The sequence below is a fragment of the Augochlora pura genome, chromosome 7, assembly GCF_028453695.1.
Source record: "Augochlora pura isolate Apur16 chromosome 7, APUR_v2.2.1, whole genome shotgun sequence".
In the NCBI taxonomy this organism is placed as follows: domain Eukaryota; kingdom Metazoa; phylum Arthropoda; class Insecta; order Hymenoptera; family Halictidae; genus Augochlora; species Augochlora pura.
The window spans coordinates 3,751,479-3,772,623 of NC_135778.1; the positions used below are offsets into that span (position 1 = coordinate 3,751,479).

Here is a 21,145-nt window from a genome sequence, read left to right on the forward strand (position 1 = left end):
AATATATTGGAATTAATATATTGGAGATGATCTTGACAGAACGTAAATATATATGTGACAGAAATCAGAATATTAATTCAGCAACTTAGAACATTTATTAGGATATTATATATATATATATATATATATATTTTAACCTCTCAACGACGGTATCGGTACGAAATTCATATTTTGGAAACAACGTCGTAGTCTCGATGATATTAATACTATAAAATTAATATTATACTTAACCTTTTATGAACCGAATTTGTTTTCTCAAATATGTATGTGAAGACGAGGCACTTTGATATATTTTAGGCTGACAGTGCTGCGCCGTAAATATTGTTATCATTTATATCAAAGATTTTATATAATTAAAATGTCAGCTTGTGAAAAAAAAAGATAAAGTTATTTGGTAAATTTTCAATATATTAACATGTGACCTGAAAGTTACACGATCCCATAGAGGGTTAATTAACATTACTCGCCGATCGCATAAATAAGTATCAATAAAAGATTACGAATTTATTAAATATTATTATTTGATATGAAATATTAAATATTTATTAAATAGGTTACCCGAGAGTGTTAATGTATTATATATCGAGAACTTAAAGATATTCGACATTTGCTTCCAGACCAAAACGAAAGGATTGAGAAAGTAGGGGGCTGCTGACGTTGTCGAGAAAACTTCGGATGTGTAATCAGTGTTCGTTATTCTAGGTTTCTTCGTTTCGAGCCGATCAGGAAGAACCGCGTTGCTTCTAGGAGGACCGAACGCGACATTACGATTAACCCCTTGCGCTATAATAGCGAGTCAGACACGTGACGAACGTTTCGCGCCCGATTCGATAAATACGGCTGCCAATCGTTTCTATAAAATCGAAAGAAAAATTTGAATCCCCTCTCATCGAAATCTGGAAATGAAAGTAAACGAGGAGGACAGAGACACTGGAATCATTTCATGGCATCAAGGAAATAATTAACACTTTATCGACCGGTCATCCGGTCGTAAATATTTCCGTTTCTATTTCGATTTTATTTATCTCATTAATCGCGAAAGGTATTTAAAATTAAAAAATGTATATAATAATATCGAAGCTTGCCGTACAATTTAACACATCTATCTAAAGCTGTAAAGCTGTAATTATGAATAAAAATCTATCTCAATAATAGATAACAAATTACGGGTTACTATGGCAACCGATTCACAGATTACCGATCGACAAAGTGTTAAAGACGAAGCAGTCGCAATCAACGCAGCTCCGAGAGACGTAATAATATAATAGCGCGAGGGGTTTAAGATTCGCAAGACGACACGGTCTCGCCGACCGGCGAAAGAAGAACCGCCTCTCTATTTATTGTGCGGCCGCGATCGTGAGAACCGTTCGGCGGCGGCTACGTCGCATTTTTGTCCTGCGGTTTTTGGTTCGGTATCACGATGGTCCTCGTTTTCTGCGCAGGACATACACTTCGGCGAGAAGTTTTCGCGAGAGTGGTCCGACGGCGGCGAGGAGCCCGTGAAAGACGGCGTGCTGCACGGGCCGAAAGGGCTGGCTGGCCAGCTGATGAGGAAGCACGATAGCGAAGCTGGCAGGCGCGCCGTCCGCTCGAGAATGCAACGCGTGTGCAAGTGTCACGGTGAGCCATTAATGCATCCCGCAGATAACAGAGCGAACCCGCTATCTGCTCTCTTATTTTTCACTCTGCCCGCTTAACGACTTAGGACCTCTCGCCTATATCCCCTGTCACCCTTTTTTTTTCGAACCGCGCGCGCGCGCGCGCACGCCCGCCGGGCCCCGAGGACAGATAGATGTCCTCCGGGGGATCTTCGCGTGTCTCGAGAACAAAGGTGTGTGTTGCTCGTGTCCGGCGAGAAAACGGATAACGCGCTTTCATTCTATCGGCTGATGACCATCGGTGGAGCGGGATCGCTGACAGTCGGACAACCCTTTGGACATGATCCTTCCGTACACGGGACCGCTTCTACGCGGGTACGGTCGTTTCTCTCGCGTGGTTGTCCAGCTCGCGGGAGAAAATGGACCACTCCGGAACAGGAGATACGATTGCTCGAGTCTCGTCGACAATTTCACGTATTTCCAAACCGAGCGACGACGCGAGAGAAATAACTGTACCATGAGGTTTGACCGAACGAAGAACGTGACAATGATAGGGATGATATACGACTTCTGATCTTAAATGATTTTTGAGACATTTTTGTTATCCACGGACGCTTCCGATGGCATCGGCAAGGTTCTTAGAATACCAAGTGTCTCGACGTCCAAGACATCCTCAAAAGTTTTCATGCTCCGACCGAGCCTTTGACATCCTCGCCGGATACGATCTAAAGCATATATTCGTATAATAAAGAAAAACATATCTCCGATATCCGGACAACTCCTTAACCCTTAATTAGGCGCATGGGGTCAGGGCCACAGGGTCACAGTAAGTATTTGTTTCTTAAAGTTAAGTATATTAAAGAACTTTATTAATTACTATAGAAATCCATTAAATTTTATTCCTTTTTGATACTACTCCTTTCCCAATGTTTTTTGGGGGTTATTTAAGACCCCATGCGCCTAATTGGGTGATTTTCTTAATGCGCCTAATTAAGGGTTAAGTCTCGTTAGGCCACTCTGTCATCTGCTAATATCCCGGCAACATCGACGCGCGTCGACGAGTCAGCGTAGTTTCAGCGGTCGACGTGTTCGCCAGTCGCTTTCTAGATGTCGATATAATCGCGATCGCGTCACGCGGGGCTCGTCTTCATCGGATTCGAGGTCTCCCCGTTCGCGAACGGTCGTGCTCGCGGCTTATTGACCGACCCGGAATTTTCTACTTCCAACAGGTATGTCGGGTTCGTGCAGCGTCCGCGTCTGCTGGAGACGACTGCCGGCGTTCAGGGTGGCCGGCGCTGCTCTTGCGGCGTTGCACGAAGGCGCGGCTCTGGTACGATTGGCGCAACGCGGCGGAAGAAGACCGGCAAGACTGAGGCCAGCCCGTCCGGATCTGAAGCGACCGAACAAAACCGACCTTGTGTACCTCGAGGACAGTCCGGATTACTGCGAGAAAAATATCACGTGAGCCATCCAACCCGATCTTCTATCCTCCGTTCTGCTGCGCGTGTCGCAAGGTCCAACTAGAAAGTCAACCGGAAAGACTGCTTTTTCGTAGAAAACGATCGAGTATGAATCTCTTGACCCTTTCGGTGCGTGCACTCGTTGTACGAGACGCCGCGCCGAAAATTCGCGCATGGTCGAGCATCCTCCTTAAGAGTTTCCTAAGCGTTAAATAAAAACTGTGGTTAACAAGACAACGTTTTTCAATAAAACTGTTGCCTGTAGTTTAAGAGATATTTAGAGATATTTCTATGAATCGTTAAGAGCAATTTATATAAAATTCTGTTATTTACATCGTCGCATGGACGTCGGATATATTCGTCGATCGTACCGAAAGGGTTAATCCAAGCACGCGCTTCAATCAAAATGGCGAGATGCCTGAATAAATGTTCCTTTCGTGTCTATAAAACAAGACGTTGCAGTTGGTGGTAGGACTTTAGGTTTAGCGTAAAAGCGAGCCACGGCGTTTGATCGTCTTAATGATCGGCTGGTTAAAGCGAAGCGGTAAGAAGGTGACCAACGCGTCAATTGGTTTTCAGGCTCGGTATACCCGGCACGAGAGGAAGAATATGCAACCGGACGTCCCTCGGATTGGACGGATGTCGTCTGCTTTGCTGCGGCCGGGGCTACCAGACGCGGGTCCGCGACGTTACCGAGAAATGCGGCTGCCGGTTCGTCTGGTGTTGCAACGTCGAGTGCGAGCTCTGCCGGCACACGCGCGAGGAGCACGTCTGCAATTAGGTGGTGCAACTGCATTCCGGTCGGCCTACCGAAAGGTGCTTCACGACCATCTGCGTCCAGGCAGATATCTTTCCGCGACAATGATTCCTCGGGGAGGCTTCCCCCCCCCCCCGCCCCCCCCTCCCCGCCGCCGCCCCCCCCCCCCCCCCCCCCCCCCCCCCGAACCTGGGCGAGAAGACGCGATCAAGGTCGCCGCCGAGGATCACCGAGACCGGGTAGACCAACGCTGCTCTACCAACGCCTGTTTTTAAGTTAAAAGTTCAAACCGTAAGCCCGGCCTGGCCGGCCGGCCGCCCCCCCTCCCCCCTACCCCTCCACCTCCACCCCTCCCATTCTCACGGGGGGTCGGCCGCACGGGGGCCGTAAAACCGCCGCGAGAGGCTACAAAGTGTGACACGTTACGTTAGAACATTCTGTACCTGACAGTCAGAGTGTCGTAAGTCCACTCTTCGGCAACAGTGACTTTACGCGTAGTTTTCAGACGGTTAGAAGAACATATCTGGCATGTATACGGTCGTGATCTGCAGGGCGGTCCGTACCACGGCCGCGCGATCGTCTTCCTTGTTTCCGTTTGCGAACGATCCTCTCGGGGTCGTCCCGGGTCGGGCACACCCGCCCAGGACGGAGCTCGGGAACGGTAGTTTCTCGGTTCGCCTAAAATTGCTTTTACTCGCGGAGCTATAAAACTTGCATGCTTCTTAAAATTACCGCCAACGGAAATTGTCCGATACGGAAACTTGATTCCGTGTAATTCCGAATTTTGATGCGAAGCGATCGTTTAGAAATGTGCGACTACGCGAGTCTACTTCTGGCGAAACCATTCTCTAATGAAACATTATTAAGTTGCGTGACGATCCGCAGAAAATATTTTCTTTACAGAAAAGCTTATTCGTTGTTAATTTAGTTCGTCGTGTTGGTATCATTAATGTTTAACTAATACATTGAAATTCGGAATTGAGGAGAAAAATGATGAGGAGAAGATTTGCAAAGTGTTTGGAAAGCATTGTCAACGGATCGAATGGAAACGAAATTAAAGGACATTTGGACCGGTGCGATGCTGTCCAAATGCAGTCTCTCTGATCGCGTTTAATCCAAAAACGGTTCGCATTAATACGAGGTCTTTGGCAGACCGTCGGAAGAAGCAACGAAGACGCGGCGAGACGGATCGCCCAAACCCCAGCAGAGACGCGACCGGGGGCGAAATTCGCTCACCCCAGCAAAACTGTGTCGACTCGTTTCAGTATTAATATCGTAATAGCAAGGTACGATTGTGTATGCGAAGTTGCAGTTACGTGGCTTATAATGCTAGTCTGGCTCTCAGGTGCACCAATTAATTTACGCGAATGTCAGCATATTGAGGAGCAGTTGGGAATGACGGACGGTATACGCGGCCGGAAGTCGCGCGGCGTTCTCCAAAATGGCGGCCGGTGTCGCGTTACCGGCGGCGACAAAACGAAACATTCTTCGCGGTATACAATATTAATTCCCGCACGATCTCGTGCCCCCGTTCACGACGAATTTGTACACGCTCGTATCTCGCGCGTACACGCTTTTTTTTCTGGCTGTCGTGTCCCCCCCCACGTTGTAACTCAATATGTTAATAATTTGCGGTTTTCTGCTGACGCGAGAGAAAGATAGAGGAGAGGCGAGAGAGTGTTCTGTGTGCGTGTGCTTGTGCGTATTTCGTGTGGACGAGAGATCGAATGTCCGGATAAGCGAGCGACTGAGGAGCGGAGAGCATGGGATAGAGTAATATAGGCGTGAATATTAGGCCACTCGACGACCATTCTTCGTTCGTTTCTGTTAACGCGCTCGCGAACTGTTCGCGTACGGCTGCGAGTCTTATTTATATCGGAGTTAAAAAGACCTGAACGATGTGTAGGTATCTCATTGTAATACCGACGCTCTCTCTAGCGCGTAGAAACCACCTTGTCTTCACTTGAATATGGATCACCTACAGTGGCTCGCAAAAGTGCTCGCGCTATACACAGTCTCGGAAAAGCTCCGAGACGAGCCCGGAATCGGCCACGCCGGATCATTCGGAACGCGTTGCATTCGATTCTCTCGATTCGTTTCTTCTCGAATAGATCGCGCCGAACGTGAAACGGTAGAGAAATCTTGTGCTGTAGACTGTGGATTTTTGTACGAATTTAAATATTTATACGGTAATTTATAAACGACGAGAATCAAAGAAATGACGACGAGACACGTCGATCGGGATCTGTGTCGGATTTTTTTCGAGCACCGATATCTGCGGTCTAGTTAAGAGTAAACCGTTTCTTCTTCCTTTTTACTCGGAATTAAAGTACGTGCTGCCCCGCCGATCGCTGAAACGATGGACGCCGTCGAATCACCTTAAACGACATCTAGCTTCTAATTTGTACATATCTACGTGAATTATGTTAATAATTACGAATACGTTCTCCTTTAACGGTAAAACATGACGCATATTATCCTATATAGTTTTCCGTGGAACGACAGAGAAGAGAAAGGGGAAGGGTACCGTGTACTTACGTTCGATTTCGTATCGAAAGTCTCTTCGCCTCGTGTCGATCGTTGCGTGAAAAACGAGCAACCGTCGGGCGTCGACACACGCCAGTTTAGGCGAGTCCGCGCTTCGGTGCTGGCGAACAAATGATTTCGTCGCGCAGCGAGAATGTTGCGTCGCGAGCTCCCCGCGTTAAGTTCGTCAACAAATGTCGCCCTGTGGCGTTAGAATACTTTCGCGATCCACTGTACCACGACTTGCTTATATCGGCCGTGTTCCGGCGAACAATGCGAGTTACGAGGAGCGAGACGGACTGCGAAAGCGAGAGTCAGTCCACGTCGAGGCGAGGTGAAAAGGAGATGAAAAAATAACCGGAGAAAAAACAAAGAAAAGGGAGAAAGACGAAGACCTAGGGAAGGGGGGAAGGGGGGGGGGGGGGGGAAGGAGGCCGTGCAAGCGATACGACGTGTGTATCCCGCTGTCGGCAGTTCGCCTCGGGTCGCTCGAATGGGAAACAATTCTGCCAATGACTGTACATACTGTCTTTTTAACGTATTCCTCTTTTTTAATTATTTTCCTGTTTTTTTTTTTTTTTGTAGATTTTACGTGCACACGACTGTTGCGCTGTATATAGATAAGCCGGTTTACGTGGCATCGTTGACACTGGTTTCACCGACACTCTCTTATCAAGGGCTACGGTTCTTTTTTTTTTACTTTTCTACTTCCAGGGAGAATCCCCCCTTTTTTCACACGCTTGTGATACGCGAGCCACAGCGTCGTATTTCTTGAGAAAATTAGATCTCACTTTCGTAAGGGAATTCTCTTTCTTTCAGCCGGTTTACAAATGTATTCGTCTATCCATTACGATTCGTAGATTTTGTCGCACGCGTGCGCAAAAAGTGTATTATCGTCTTTTTCAGACATTTTTAGCGACATGAAAAAGTAGAGAATTTGATTGGGAACAAAGTCGCTGTTGACATAGGCTATCGCCGACTCGTTTATTTAGCGACGACCACTTGTAACAAATACAAATGCCACGGTATGACCTTTCCTCCGTCGATCTTGACAGGATCGCCACGCCATGGTTTCATTCCGGTGAACATTTATTGGTTAAAAGAGCGTCGGTATAATCCGTGTCGGTGATTTCAATGAAACTCATAGATAAGCATATACACGGATCGATCGATGTTTCTTTAAGTTTACCGAAAGCTGTGTCGAGACATTAACAGAGAGAAAAGAACGCGAACGAGGACGAACGAGAGAGGGAACAGGAGAGTGCAGTACCCGGGGCTTTGAAAAAAAATTAATTGCTCCTACGTTTTCCAGGTCTCGATCTGTTCCATTGTCACGTCCGATCGATCCTTTTATCGCCGCGTTTCCATTCGCGACTCTAACAGACTCTGCGGGAGCTTTCACCGAGACACAATACGCCGACTTCTTTAACTTAAATTTAATTTAAATTAACTTAAATTAAGATAAACACTTTAAGATAACAGATGTGTCGAGGAGCGAATGGTTACTTATCCGCTTAATCTACGATGTACAAGATGAGTCGCGATGAATGGAACTTATCGAGCATCTCTACCGGTCTCGAAGGCACTCGAACCCTGGGAAAGGAAAGAACCGATTCGTTCAAGGGTGTAAATACGATAGCATAAGTAGAATTTTATTTAATGTAATTCCCGAGGTCGTGTGAAGCGTCGTCTTTGAATATTCCCTAGCGTATGTATTAAACGGCATGGATGATTTATCGAACGATTGAAAAATCGTAATATTATTCGACTTCGAACGACCTTGAGGAAGTATAATTAAAAACATCGATAGAACTTCGGTGTTGAGACCCAGCACTTATTACGTTTCGTCGCAGAAGCTAAGCCGATTGAAGCCACTGTCTAGTCAATTACGAAATCCGAATTCATCGTAGCTCGGATGTCTTCATACGATCATGCTTTTCGTTTTCTATTTAGAACATGAATTTTATTCTATGTTTTCTATACTTTTTTTTTTGTCCTATTCTTCTTTCTCCTTTCTTTTAAATAACGCATACTATCGACCGTATTTTTTAACGCAGGACACACGTTTTTTATGACCTTTCCCCCCTCTCCCCTAAAAAAAAAAAGCGAAAATCAATTTCTTACGCGGAGATCAATTTATTTTATAACTACATCTATTGTCGTAGATCGCTTCGATGGAGAACGATTTTTCTACGATTGAGTAACCGGTAAAATATATCGCACGGGACACGTGACGATCGACGAAACACGATACATACATACAAACGAATTGTATACTGAGCGCCAATTTGTCATCGCTCGAACGACCGCAAATGGCTAATCTGATCGAAGAATATGGCCTTAGAAAAGGAAACGAAAAAAAAAAATTGAGGAGAAGAAGACGAAGAGGGAATAAAGAAGGATTATTAATCGTAGGTACAGATTCGTCCGTACGTTGTAAGGATCTAGCGATAAACGCACACGAGCGAGCACTCGTGCGACAACGACAGCATACAGAGCGCAGTATTGTGAAAATTTTTGTAATTTATTTTTCCTCACATCGCTACAATTGTACTTTCTAGCTTTTCTTCCGATCAATCAATCTTAACGATCAAGTATTCTCGTAATAGTTACGTCTCTTCATTAGCAATGCGATAACACCCTAGCTCGTAACATTTGTATTTGTATGTACCTGTACTCTACGTGCATTTATATAAATACATATGCGAAAAGTGTCCGTATTTAACCACTTCCGTTCTAGCCGGAACCACGGGCGAGACGTAGGTTGTGCCCCATAGCTTGGAGAACAAACTTATTACGATGCTATCCCAACAATAAAAATGGAAATTAGATGTAGCTGGTATTAAACGTTTAAGAAAATTTCGAGCGGGTGAAGAGGGCATTCTGGTTTTCCCAAATCATAAAACTGATCTTTACGATATCATTTTCAATCCTTATAATCTAAATGATGTTTGCCAAACGGCATTGTAAAACTGGATCACTTGTCTGTTTATAAAATACATTCACGACTGTCGATATAGAAAATATCTGGTCTAAATCAGAATACCCCCTTGAATGCGCAAACTTCTCTCTGACACGGATTTGCCAATGTGAACATAGAGAACAGTGAACAAAACTTCTCAATCATATTGTCGTGAGACTGAATTATCTTGTTTTCAATTTGATTGTATTTGGCTTTTCCAAAGGAAACCTCTGAAATTCGCGTATGGTCAGAATAAGTATCCACACGATACCCATTGCATTAGACTTGGAATTGTTACCCATGTGCCTATTTCAGGAGTCTTTAACAACTCTTTATGATCGTTGTATCAGTCGCATTCCATGTTTCTATAGAGAGGGTATTTTGTAAGTCCTGTCAATATTCTTAAACACAGGTGGTCCAACAATGTCATATGTATCATATGTTAAAAGATCAGCATATCGTGTTGCGCGTCACGATTTTCATTAGAAGTTCAGGGTGTATTACATTTTATGTGTAAAATGCTGCAAACTCCTGTACGTGCCAAGCTGAAAAGGGTCTCGGCAGAATCTTTTTTTACTGATTGTACCGTCCCTTAGACAGTTGCGCCCTCTTCGACGTAAAGAAATACCACGTCAACATGCAACCAACGGTCACGCAAATCCCCACTATGCAGCCCACGAATGTACCAAGCAGAAATTGCAGATCCTCGTTAGGCGTTATTGCTGGGCTGATCGACGTCAAAAACTCCGTGTTTCGATCCTTGGCCCGTGCCGTGTAACGGAGCCAATAAGTCAGTCTGTCTACAGCCGGATTTATCCTATCGCGGATAGCCACGGACACTCTCCGCGCGTTCTCCCGGTAATCCATTGCCAGGTGCATCTGTATCACCATGTTTGCTAGCTCTGAACCAGAGATGGCGCGAATATCCTCTACAACGCGCGCAAAACCTAAATGAACCGCGCGTGCAGCGTTCTTGGATTCATGGACATTCCTTGGGAAACATAACACCGGAGTCCCATGGAAGCCGCATTCTAGGAGTTCGGTGTCAGCGCAGTGACTTAATACCACCTTTGCGCGCGCGTTACCTGCAACATGATGGTAATATTAATCGACCACCGACGCCTATTTATACAACTGCTGTTAAACTGAAATGGGCAGTGAAAATTTAGTTTTGCTTTCTATGGAGTACCTATTGTTCTTACGTATCTAGTTTTGTAAGCTTTATAATATGAAATTTTATCGTATCCTGTAAGGCTCAAATTGAAGCTCCTGAAAAGGTGCAAAGTCTTTGGTAACTTGTGATCATTGGGAACGGTTTAGCTAATTCAACTAAGAACGTAAACTGTATCAATCATATTTACAGATGTCTACTTGTACCATGACTAGCTTTACAGTCTGCATGTGTCATTGAATGAAATTACTTATAACGTGTACCTGAAGAATCATTTTTAATACCATTTTCCTGTATCCAAAAGGCTCAAAATGAAATTCAAATATGAATAATGAGAAGCAACTATTCGAGTAAGGGCATCAAGTTGATGAGAGTATTATTATCGGTAGCTTCATCAAGAACCTAGCAGGATTCTATCCAAAAATTACAAGGTTTCCATCTGCTCTACCTATCAGATCTTGTCGATCGACCGTTGCAGTAATAAAAAGGTTCTCCGGGTTATCCGAGCTTTTCCACCCTTTAGTTTTATAAGCCACCGCTAAGCCGTCCCTGCCTTGAGGCAGCGTACGCGCCATATCCTTAATCATAGTCTCATGACCATCATCCAAGAAAACCGCAATCGTTCCCGATTTAAAAGTCACCAACAGTTCGTGCAATTTTTCAGGAAGCAGGTATGCCGCTCTACAATGATGACAACCGACCTGAAACATTTGAACTTCGTTAACTTTGTGGTCAAACATATAAACATGAAGCTTTTTATAATTAGAAATTGATATAAAATAATTCGCAAGATTGATAGCGAAACACTGGATACAATGTCATCGGACAAATCGAACGTCGTAAAACATTATAGAAGGAAAACATAATACCAGAATAGAAAGCCTAATCGTTTTTCCATCTCGCTTACTTCAACTATCAACGGCGTAAGTGGAGCGAAATCCGAGCGTAGAATGACGTCGCCACCCCAAAGTATGAGGCGAACATCCGAGTAAAGATTGTCTAAATTGAAACCAGTGTCGGGCAAGTATTTTCCTCCCATCCGGAGAACATACGCAGTGTACTCGTCTCTAGCCATAGAGAATAATGATCTCCGTGCGAGACTTGTCCGTAATCTCGTCCAAAGTCCAGCACTCTGAACCGGCAGAGCGGTGCCAGTGTATTCGAAAACGTAGATCTCTTCATCTCGGTTCCGCGTCCATATTACTGGTATCGATTGAATAACTCTTGTCCAGGGTAACAAACAACCATCGTGCCTATAAAAAATTTATCAATTATTTTTAGTATTGCGTAATTATCATAATAAAAATATAACTTTTTAATTTCTATATTTATTTACTACTCCGAGTAGCAATCAATTATATGTATAATATTAACAATTCTTTTGGAACATTTTTTTTGTTAATTTAGAAATACTCCGTAATTAGCGTAAAGAAATGTTCCATATATCTCAACCGGAAGTATACGTATATTTAGAGTTTCGTACGTATCGCACAACTTGTTAATCGTTTAGTGAAACGTCTGAGGAAAATAATACGTAAATAAAATATGTTGAAGGAGGTTTTTCGTTCACCGGCAAGAGAACCCACCTAAGACCAGGAAATATGACGAATGTAGGTTGAATTTCGGATATTTTCTTCGCAATTTGCTCATCCTTCAAGAAAGCCTCGCAAATCTGGATCGCTTTGCTCTCAGGATATGCGGACTGCGTTATTTCGACAGTCAGCAATACTACTTCCACTGCGATTAAATTTTCGTGGAGATCGTTTTGATATTTCTCCGGTATGATCAGTGTCGCGTCGATTCCTTCATCCGACAAAGTATTGGCTAACAATGACAAATCGTAGACATCCTCGAATGCAACAACCACTACCGATTGCGGAGGTTGAGTCAAGGTCGAACCATGAATTACATGTACTAAACAAAGCCACACGCAGAATTTGACAAGTCCGAACATTATGAGCGGATGATGGTAATAAATCGGTGAAAATAAAACTCTTGTTTAGCTTTCATACGAATCACTCCCCTTAAACGACGTTCGAGATACTGCACAGAATCGAGAACAGCGTTAAGTTTCTCATACTAATTTCTAATATTCCCTGTCATATAATCAGCGTGTTCATCGAAATTTCGAAACAGGTCACTCGCTGAGGATAGAAAGAAAGACGTTCGAGACTATTTACAGATAAATCAGCGTTAATTCTCATCTATTTTCCAGTTTAATGGAGACACGTGCAAATTTTTCCCAATTTAAACATAAAAGCTGACCTACTTCATCTCTATGTTAACTGCTACACGTAAAACTGATGTAACTATTAGCGTGAAGCTCGATTTATCTTTTTATCCAAGCAATTTGTTGATTTCTTCGTTTACAAATAGTTTCTATAGTACGAATTTCAAATATTTACACGTTGTACAGTTCGAGAGTAGAATAGGTAAATAACACACTGTTTCTCGCTTAAAAGATGCGAAGGATTCACTCACGGAATATAACAGCCGTGCCGGTCGAAGAACAGTGAATTTTAAGTGAACGAGTAACTCGCCTCTGACGCAGTGCCGCCACGAAGCGTAAACGATCGTGTGGGTCGTAACATTTGTGTTTCGTAAGCAATGTCTGCTTTGGTCCAGAACGACAGATTACTGAAACAGGCTCCGATTACTGATGACGAGCCGGCTACATGTCCCTAAAAAATCTAAAGACGTTCCACCCTACTTAACAATGACGAGTTTTCATCGCGCGATGCTTAACACAGAGCATAAACTAATTAATATTTTGACACAAGGGACTGTAGAAAAGTCCCATTACGTCGGAAAAGATTGAAGTCGCATAGTTTCGCGTCTTCAACGGACATTTAATATTTTAGAATTCAACTTCGTTTTAGGCAGAACCGTGTGCTCACATACACATCCTGTTGCATTCACATCGCGAGACGCTGCAAAATATTAATTTTATGTATTTTAGTTATGACAACTGGCAACAAAAAGGTTGCAAACTTTATAACCTCTTTGGCATTATCGCAGCTGGTTGTAGCGACTATACCGTGTAAATTTTGTCCGTCAGTTAACAGTATTTCATTGTGGGGCTAGTGTGATCTTTTATCAAGAAATGACGTTATTGAATTTGTTTTCTTAATGTTACTTTTCAGATGCCAAACGCAAGAAACCGGCACAAACATGTACATGTAATCACATGTAGTGTAGTTTTCATGTATACATGTACAGTAATAATTTCTCTCTCGATTCAGGAACAACATTCGGAGGCAACGTAATTCCTCAGTCGAGAGGTGATCAAGGAATTGCTTTGCTCTGATTGGCTGACGATTTACAGTTGAAGAGTGCTGCCCCCATAGTCGCGGACAAAGAGAGGAAATAGTGAGTGAGGAAAACAACACATCGGCACAACCGCATGCGAAACGAGTCGCACCGCAACCAATGTAGCCTGTGTCACTTTATCATACATGCGGTCCCATTCTTCCCGCGCATTCGTATATCTGACGGTCCATTTGAAACACGTGGCGCGATATGTAATTATTTCATAAATCTAACAATATAACAATAATACTATTTATTCATACAATTTTTTATTTAATTACATTATATAATTACAGACTTATTAAATATATTTAGATTTTCTTACTTCATGGCATTTTCTCATTTGCTTGCTCAATTCTTCCTTTCCTTAAAATACCATGTGGCTCGTTCCTAACGAGAGTATGAAATAGAGCTGCTATTATAGTTCATGTCCATATTACCATAACTAGCAGCTATGTACGAAACTGCCACGCCATTATTGACTTTAGCATTCGTATCGGCTTTTTTTTTTATTTACTCGAAATATGAGTTTTCGTATACAATTATGTACATGGATTGAAATGTCGAGTTATGAGATTTTATTACAAGAGGCGGCACGTGCTCCAAAACTGCTCTAAAACTAATCTAAATGTATCGTAAATGTGCCCTAAATATTCCCCAAATGTGCCCTAAATGTGCACTGGAACTACCCTAAACATCCTTAACTGTATCCTACAACTGCTCCACAACTACCCCATAACTGCCATAAATCTAACCTAACTATGCCCTAAAACTGCCCTACATGTGCCTTAAATAAACCCTAAAACCGTCTTAAAACTGCTCTAAATCTGCCCTATATATGTTCTAATTGTACTTTAAACCTGCTTAAAATTTGCTTTACATTTGTGCTCAATCTGTTCTAATGCTTTTATTAGCTGAACTTTGTCCTGCTCAACTATTTGAAATATTCGTGCGTTGAGCATTGTTTGCAAATTCGCTGATGATGTCGGTCTAAAATTGCAATGCCGTACATATAATCAAATACATATGCCGGTTACTTGAAACTGTTTTGTTTGAAATATAAATGTAATGTAGAAATAAAACATTTGTGGAAATTGTGTCAATGTTTATTATTTCCAATGTGCTGACAAAACTATCTGCCAAATATCAGCAACATTTGTGTAAGAAGTTCCCGCCCAAATTTTCTTGTGGTTTTTTTGCTTATTATTAATGTAAAATATTTTTATTATATACTTCAATATGAAATTTCGATGTAGAATGGTAGATGCGATTGCTATGAGAGATTTCACGAGTGAGTTCAATATTTATAACTTATTTCTAACCTTTAATTGTAATTCTTAATATAATAAATATAAAATTGACAAAAATTGATTACGAAAGTTTATTTTCTGCTGTATTTACATATTCTAAATATGGTATCATATATTTTATGTACATTGTACTTAATTGTTTTAAGTATTATATTTACTATATTTCTACGAATTATTTAAAGAACATTTATTCTAGTTTTAGTACGCAAGTTCTACAAAAATAAACTATTTCTGTTTTAGATATTGTTAATGTTCTTTCCCGATTAACAAAACAATGTGTATTAAGATTAACACCGGACGAGTTATGCTTTAGTGTCAGTGATGATCGTGCAGCGATGATTTGGGCAGAATTAAGTCAAGATCATTTTTTTACCGAGTATCTCATGAACGGTGTCACCGAGGAACAAAATGAAATTTATTTAGAATTTGATGCGACTATGTTCGCCAGGTCGCTCAGTTCTTTACGAATGACTGCAAAGAGCGTAAAAATTAAACTAACAAATAAACGTCAACCATGCCTCACACTGGAAATCGAACTTCCATCGTTAAGCATTGAATCAAGACAATGTTTACACGATGTTCCAGTGAGAGTTATTCCACGTCGAGAATGGCAGGAACATCAAGCACCGAATATACCGGAATTTGATGTAAATATTTATATATTTTCTGTGTTTGATTGCTGAATAATTTGCATTTTTATAACTTTTAGATATCGGTTGATATGCCGCAACTTAGATATGTAAGAAGTATCGTAGAGAGAATGAAAAACATGAGTCCACGATTAACAGTAAGCGCTGATAAGTCTGGCGTATTTGTGTTGAAAGTTGACACAGACAGCGCGACAGTTTCTACTCATTTTCAGAATCTACAGGTGTGGAATTGCAGTCAAAAAGATCATAATGATCAAATATCTGCAACTATCGATGTTAAAAAGTTTTTCATGTTTTTGGCCTGGGATATCATACATCCTGATAGTGTCAAGTGTAGTATACTTGAAGATAAAATTGTGAACTTATATCTACATTTATCAGAACATTTAAAAATACATTATTTTATTCCTTCGATGACTACTTGAGTCATCTTTTTGCAGCTTATAAATGTTTGTAAGAATGTCCAGATGCAATGTAAATGTGTTATTTTTTAAATAGATTACCTTCCCGTGCTTTATTTATTTTTTCGTAATACTTAGACATAATTAGACAAACTTTATATTAAACAGATACGTGGCACTTCAGATTAATTATATGCTAAATTAAAACTTCGTTCATTTTCTTGTCTGAAGTTTTGATGCATCTGATCGATCTGTTGTATTTTATGGTTAAGTAGAGATGTCTGTTGATCTAACCACTGCAAACTATTTGTGTGCGCGTTGAGTATTTTACCAATCTGGACGATTGGATCGCTAGAATCTTGGGTACGATTGGCTTGATTTAAGTGTTCAATAATTTCTTTTAAATCTTCTGACATTCGTTTCAATTGAGTATCGAGATCTTCCGCTAAACGATACGTGTATTCTCTTTCTGGATCCGAAACCGAAATTGATGCTAATTCTTTCTCCAGTGGCACTAAACAGTCTTGCAACTCCTTTTGTTGACCGACCTGTACATAATCAACACGTGTACACAAATTTTTAATACATCTCATTTCATCTATGGCCAATAAAGACTTACAACATAATCCAATTCTTGTTCTAATTGTTGCTGTTCAATTTTTACTCGTTCAACTTCTTCATTAAGTGCTACTATTTTTTCTCCATTAGTTATTAGTAATTTGTCCCAAGCATTAACTTGTTCAGCCTGATTGACAAATACCTTCTCTTGTTCTTCTAATTCTAAAGTGCACTTGGTCATAGACTCACAAAGTGCAAGTAAACAATTAGGACGATTTGCATTCGCATTTGCAGATGAAGTGACACTGTAATATTATATCTATTAATGTGCAAATAAAAATGCGTATATTTAATTTAAGAAATTTTTTCTTTACGTGGTTGTTGTGCCTAACGATAGCTGAGTACTAGGGGTTGTAAGACTTGGAGCAGCAGAAGTTTTATTTAAAGCAAATCCAGTTGTGCTTACTGCAGTTGTGCCTGTGCCAAAAGTGAATCCTGTGGCAGTAGAACCAGTTTTCGCGTTGGTCGGAAACCCTGTTGAAACTAAAAAAATTATGTATTTCTAGATTGTCGGATTGTAAACATTATATAGTCTAAGTTTGATACCTGCTGCAGTTGTACCAACAGCAAAACCAGTGCCTGTTGCTTTTGTATTTGGTGTACCAAATGTTAGACCAGTTGTTGGAGCAGATGAAGTAGGTTGACTGCCACCCAATGACAATCCACCTGTAAGTGGTTTAGTTCCAAAACCAGATACAGGTGTTGCAGTTGTAGTAACAGTAGTAGTGCCTCCTAAAGTGAAACTTGGAGTACCTCCAATTGTTGTTGGTCCGCAAAAAAGTTTAGGTGATGCTGTACTAGTTGCGGTAGGAGTTATGCCAGTATTTGCAACTGCACCTGTACCAAATGCTAATACAGACGTTTGTGGTACTGAAGTATTAATAGGAGCCACTGTGGGAGCTGCTGTAGGTGTTCCGAAACTAAATCCAGTACCCTGAGCAGGAGTAGCACCAAACGCAGGTGCAGCTTCAGGTTTACTTTGCGCAGGTGTTTGTGTCAATGAAAAACCCATCGGTTTTCCAGCATCTCCGGCACCTAAAGAACCAAATGTAAAACCTAAAAAATATATATATGTATATATATAGATTTATTGAACCATTCTTCTATTATATACGTTGCTATTAGGATTTTTTTCGTATTTACTTGTTGTTGGGGCATTAGCAGTTGTTGTAGTGGCTGCTTGTGATTTAGAAGCATCAAATGTGAAACTCATGATTTTCGTATATATGCGTATATAATAATATAATAAATATGTCCGTTTATTGTCCACTGACGTTATTTGTTATTCTTCATTCACTTTATTCCTCAGGTTATCTAAATAATTATATTAAATAATTAACTTTTTAACCTCAAAAGCCACAAAACATGATACCCGAATTTAACGAATGTCACCATTTATGATCGGTACAAGGAAATAATTTATAATGTTCCTGAAAATCTTAACAGTTTTTGTAACTTCTCTTGTCTTTATTTTAAAGCTCACCTAGAAAAGATAACCGAAATGCAAGCTTTGTTGTTTCTAACCAATAGCGGACTGATAATAGAGCAAACGTAGTTCAATATTTGAATAGATGGCGTTGCGATACATATGTAATTCGTTTTGTATGAACACGTACATATGCATACATACCATTCATTGTATATGTTTCGTCGATTAGTGTATGTACCTTCATATCCATTAACTTCATTACTTACTCCTGCACACCTCCAGGCCGCATCTTGATCCGCTAGCGGGGGTAGACGTAAAAATTTCCTGTGCTCTGATTAGCTATTAATTCACTGCTGGGACAAGATCCACTGCGGATTGAAAGCGCAGTAAAATGGTGGTGATGTGCACGCCAGCTTAGAGAGTAAAAAGAAATAAGCAGGAGTAGGTCTCATTACTGTACTTCTTACATTTGTTGTGCTTACATTGCATCGATAAGATTGAAGGTTTAAAGAGGTTATTTGGAAAAGTAGACTGATTTAAGAAATCAAAAGTCGACAAAAGAATGTATTCAAAAAGTGTTAACTATAGTCAAACTTGACAATAATAATCGAATTTTTAACGTAACAATACCCATCAAGAAATGTGCACTGGGAAGAAGACCTGTCAGGTTAATAAAATAATGACTGATTAATGATGACCGATTATGACACAATGACTAATTCGTATGACGAATTATATGAATCATAATGAAATATCTTTCAGCATCGACAAGATAATGCATAAATATAAAGTATTTAAACAATTACAGTATATGTATGAAATTTCCATAACCATATTTTAAGTACACTTGTATATAAACATGGCGCAAATACTAACATCGGCCGCTGATGGGCTACCGAAACATTTTGTCACTGCCATGCGTACACTTTTTGATATAATGGATGATCAAAATACAGGGTTTGTCAAATTTTCTGATATTGAAGATAGATGGCAAGATGATGGAACACAGGGTCTTCCAAAAGGTGTTTTAGATAGTCTTAAGAAAGTTACTCCTCCAAATGGTTTATTATCCTTTGAAAGATTTTGCACCGGATTAAAAATTTGTTTGTTGCAAATTCATGTAGACTCTGACCCCAAAAAGCACAGTGGTCAACCAAATAGACCACCGTCTGCTCCAATTCTTATTCCTGATAATCAAAATAAAACAACATGCACATCACCGAACACAGCAACTATAAGACCAAATAATGCCATATCTCAACAACGAACTTTAAGTATGCCTCAGTTATTAGCAGGTCGTAAGGATGTCAATACACAGTTGGAATTAATGGATGCTAGAAGTGGAGCTGAATCAAAATTAAATAAAGCATATGGACCCCCAAAACCTCCCAGAACAGGTGCTGCATTAGAAGTTAGAACTGTTAATACTGATAGAAATTTCGACAAGTCTGAAATTCGAACAGTACTACAAAACTGGCAAATGGGTTTGTTAATGAATGATGATAAAGCTATAGAGAAACGACAATTACCAACAGTAAACTATAAACCAGACACAAGAACATTATTGAGACCGACTCGTGTATTAGGAGATGGTAAAGCAGTTGAATTACAAAATAATCAAGTTGGTCTTCAACTTAAAACGTCGCTAAATCGACGCAGAGAACCTAGACGTCATACGTTGCAGAATGGTATTGATTATAATATGGTAAAGATGTTCTCCTCTAGGATTCCCAACTAACGATTGGTGATTGGTTTTGGGTATGCATGATATTTAATAAATATTAACATGCTGTACAACCATAAGGTTCATATAAACTTTAAGTTAGCTTCTAATAAACACAATGCTATGCTACATTCTTCTAGATTGGATAGTTGGGAAACCTGTGTTATAGCCTTTATTGCAAAATACTATTTAATTTTACTTACGTTTTCAGATGAAGAGAATGAAACAAATCGAACAAGAAAAAGATGTATTGCTTCAAGGTCTAGCTGCAGTTGATAAAGCTAGAGAATGGTATTTGAAGCAAATTTCTGCTACTCAAGAAAAGATCAAACATCTTGGACGCATGGGATCTCACGTGGTATTAAAAGTTTTGTCAATTACTTTACATGCATTGGACAAATAATGTACCTCTTTTTCAGGAGCAGTGGACGGAAGCACAGCAAGAACGTTTAGAATTGCAACGTGCCCGAGTGTTAGAAGTTAATAAACACTTGGCTGCATTGATTACTAGCTGGGAACGTGGAGGCCTTCCCCTTCATATGAATCTTGCTTTTCTAAGTACTCCGACGAATACACAACTTCAACAAGACATGCTTTCTGGGCTCAAACAACAAAATCACAGACTAACAGAAGTGAGTTCAAACATGAATTTTCTAACTAAAAGATCTCTACAGTATTAACAACCGCATGAATATTAATTTCAAAATAATATGAAACAGGAAGTTAACAAGAAAAGCCAACGAATAGCAATTCTCGAACAAGAAAAAGAGTATTTGGTGCGAGAATTATATAATAGGCAAGGTGGTATGGTTCAATCTCGAAGAGCAACAATGATCCATGAGCAACATGATCAAACATTCATGTAAGGTACAATCAATAATAATATCAATATCTTAATATTTCACAGAAGATCATACTGTAATAAATATTATTTTTTAGAATATAACAAAGACGATTATTGTGAAGATTTATCTCTGAAAATGAAAATGCAAAATGTTGATGTATAATTATACACTTACGTGAAACTTAACAAATGGTAATAATATTCAAACTTTAGATTAAGTTTGTAAAAATTTGTTAAATATTCATGGTACTAATATTCAAAGCTAGATGTATAATGTAAACGAAGTGCCTTAAAAAATTCATAATCCGTCCACGGATCTGGAAGATTATTGCAGATTCATCAATAAATTATTATGATTATCAAATAATCTTGACCCAATTATTCATT

The 21,145-nt window shown here is 40.4% G+C and overlaps 5 protein-coding genes across 10 annotated transcripts; 3 read left to right on the forward strand and 2 right to left on the reverse strand.

Moving 5' to 3' along the window:
• Window positions 1-1,535: 1,535 nt before the first annotated feature.
• On the forward strand, window positions 1,536-3,844 carry LOC144473897 (protein Wnt-1). Its single transcript, XM_078188279.1, has 3 exons — window positions 1,536-1,620; window positions 2,828-3,059; window positions 3,638-3,844. The coding sequence occupies exons 1-3, from the start codon at window positions 1,548-1,550 to the stop codon at window positions 3,837-3,839; spliced, it is 507 nt and encodes a 168-aa protein (XP_078044405.1). The 5' UTR covers window positions 1,536-1,547; the 3' UTR covers window positions 3,840-3,844.
• Window positions 3,845-8,527: 4,683 nt separating this feature from the next.
• LOC144472937 (UDP-glucuronosyltransferase 2B31) lies at window positions 8,528-13,676 on the reverse strand. Of its 2 annotated transcripts, XM_078186403.1 has the most exons (6): window positions 13,474-13,676; window positions 12,956-13,404; window positions 12,061-12,517; window positions 11,382-11,727; window positions 10,923-11,175; window positions 8,528-10,388 (listed from the first exon to the last, which is right to left on the reverse strand). In XM_078186403.1, the coding sequence occupies exons 3-6, from the start codon at window positions 12,426-12,428 to the stop codon at window positions 9,877-9,879; spliced, it is 1,479 nt and encodes a 492-aa protein (XP_078042529.1). In that variant the 5' UTR covers window positions 12,429-12,517; window positions 12,956-13,404; window positions 13,474-13,676; the 3' UTR covers window positions 8,528-9,876. The 2 variants fall into 2 exon arrangements, with proteins under 2 accessions (XP_078042529.1, XP_078042528.1); XM_078186402.1 differs by having other exon boundaries at window positions 12,061-13,404; window positions 13,512-13,674.
• Window positions 13,677-14,255: 579 nt separating this feature from the next.
• Window positions 14,256-16,168, forward strand: Hus1-like (Hus1-like checkpoint clamp component). Its single transcript, XM_078186575.1, has 3 exons — window positions 14,256-15,074; window positions 15,334-15,740; window positions 15,803-16,168. The coding sequence occupies exons 1-3, from the start codon at window positions 15,023-15,025 to the stop codon at window positions 16,166-16,168; spliced, it is 825 nt and encodes a 274-aa protein (XP_078042701.1). The 5' UTR covers window positions 14,256-15,022.
• A 155-nt stretch (window positions 16,169-16,323) lies between these two features.
• Nup62 (nucleoporin 62) lies at window positions 16,324-18,333 on the reverse strand. 3 transcript variants are annotated; one of them, XM_078186574.1, is made up of 7 exons: window positions 18,246-18,333; window positions 17,906-18,076; window positions 17,516-17,818; window positions 17,309-17,428; window positions 17,077-17,245; window positions 16,764-17,007; window positions 16,324-16,692 (listed from the first exon to the last, which is right to left on the reverse strand). In XM_078186574.1, the coding sequence occupies exons 2-7, from the start codon at window positions 17,973-17,975 to the stop codon at window positions 16,330-16,332; spliced, it is 1,269 nt and encodes a 422-aa protein (XP_078042700.1). In that variant the 5' UTR covers window positions 17,976-18,076; window positions 18,246-18,333; the 3' UTR covers window positions 16,324-16,329. The 3 variants fall into 3 exon arrangements, with proteins under 3 accessions (XP_078042700.1, XP_078042699.1, XP_078042698.1); XM_078186573.1 differs by having other exon boundaries at window positions 17,077-17,236; window positions 17,309-17,818; XM_078186572.1 differs by having other exon boundaries at window positions 17,309-17,818.
• A 250-nt stretch (window positions 18,334-18,583) lies between these two features.
• Window positions 18,584-21,126, forward strand: LOC144473275 (suppressor APC domain-containing protein 2). 3 transcript variants are annotated; one of them, XM_078187005.1, is made up of 5 exons: window positions 18,584-19,896; window positions 20,126-20,272; window positions 20,340-20,546; window positions 20,634-20,776; window positions 20,854-21,126. In XM_078187005.1, the coding sequence occupies exons 1-5, from the start codon at window positions 19,051-19,053 to the stop codon at window positions 20,858-20,860; spliced, it is 1,350 nt and encodes a 449-aa protein (XP_078043131.1). In that variant the 5' UTR covers window positions 18,584-19,050; the 3' UTR covers window positions 20,861-21,126. The 3 variants fall into 3 exon arrangements, with proteins under 3 accessions (XP_078043131.1, XP_078043130.1, XP_078043129.1); XM_078187004.1 differs by having other exon boundaries at window positions 18,587-19,896; window positions 20,334-20,546; window positions 20,634-20,781; XM_078187003.1 differs by having other exon boundaries at window positions 18,587-19,896; window positions 20,334-20,546.
• Window positions 21,127-21,145: the final 19 nt, after the last annotated feature.

Excerpts from the sequence above, each read along its gene's own strand:
- LOC144473897 (XM_078188279.1), top strand. The coding sequence starts at position 1,548 with ATGAGGAAGCACGATAGCGAAGCTGGCAGGCGCGCCGTCCGCTCGAGA. Across the intron at positions 1,621-2,827 it reads ACGCGTGTGCAAGTGTCACG|GTATGTCGGGTTCGTGCAGC; the intron begins GTGAGCCATTAA and ends TACTTCCAACAG. Across the intron at positions 3,060-3,637 it reads TACTGCGAGAAAAATATCAC|GCTCGGTATACCCGGCACGA; the intron begins GTGAGCCATCCA and ends ATTGGTTTTCAG.
- LOC144472937 (XM_078186403.1), bottom strand. The coding sequence starts at position 12,428 with ATGTTCGGACTTGTCAAATTCTGCGTGTGGCTTTGTTTAGTACATGTA. Across the intron at positions 11,176-11,381 it reads TTACGCCGTTGATAGTTGAA|GTCGGTTGTCATCATTGTAG; the intron begins GTAAGCGAGATG and ends CAAATGTTTCAG. Across the intron at positions 10,389-10,922 it reads CGATCGACAAGATCTGATAG|GTAACGCGCGCGCAAAGGTG; the intron begins GTAGAGCAGATG and ends ATCATGTTGCAG.
- Nup62 (XM_078186572.1), bottom strand. The coding sequence starts at position 17,975 with ATGAGTTTCACATTTGATGCTTCTAAATCACAAGCAGCCACTACAACA. Across the intron at positions 17,246-17,308 it reads TGTTGGTACAACTGCAGCAG|TTTCAACAGGGTTTCCGACC; the intron begins GTATCAAACTTA and ends TAATTTTTTTAG. Across the intron at positions 16,693-16,763 it reads AACAAGAATTGGATTATGTT|GTCGGTCAACAAAAGGAGTT; the intron begins GTAAGTCTTTAT and ends GATTATGTACAG.
- LOC144473275 (XM_078187003.1), top strand. The coding sequence starts at position 19,051 with ATGGCGCAAATACTAACATCGGCCGCTGATGGGCTACCGAAACATTTT. Across the intron at positions 19,897-20,125 it reads ATGGTATTGATTATAATATG|ATGAAGAGAATGAAACAAAT; the intron begins GTAAAGATGTTC and ends TTACGTTTTCAG. Across the intron at positions 20,273-20,333 it reads GACGCATGGGATCTCACGTG|GAGCAGTGGACGGAAGCACA; the intron begins GTATTAAAAGTT and ends CCTCTTTTTCAG.
- Hus1-like (XM_078186575.1), top strand. The coding sequence starts at position 15,023 with ATGAAATTTCGATGTAGAATGGTAGATGCGATTGCTATGAGAGATTTC. Across the intron at positions 15,075-15,333 it reads TGCTATGAGAGATTTCACGA|ATATTGTTAATGTTCTTTCC; the intron begins GTGAGTTCAATA and ends TTTCTGTTTTAG. Across the intron at positions 15,741-15,802 it reads CGAATATACCGGAATTTGAT|ATATCGGTTGATATGCCGCA; the intron begins GTAAATATTTAT and ends TATAACTTTTAG.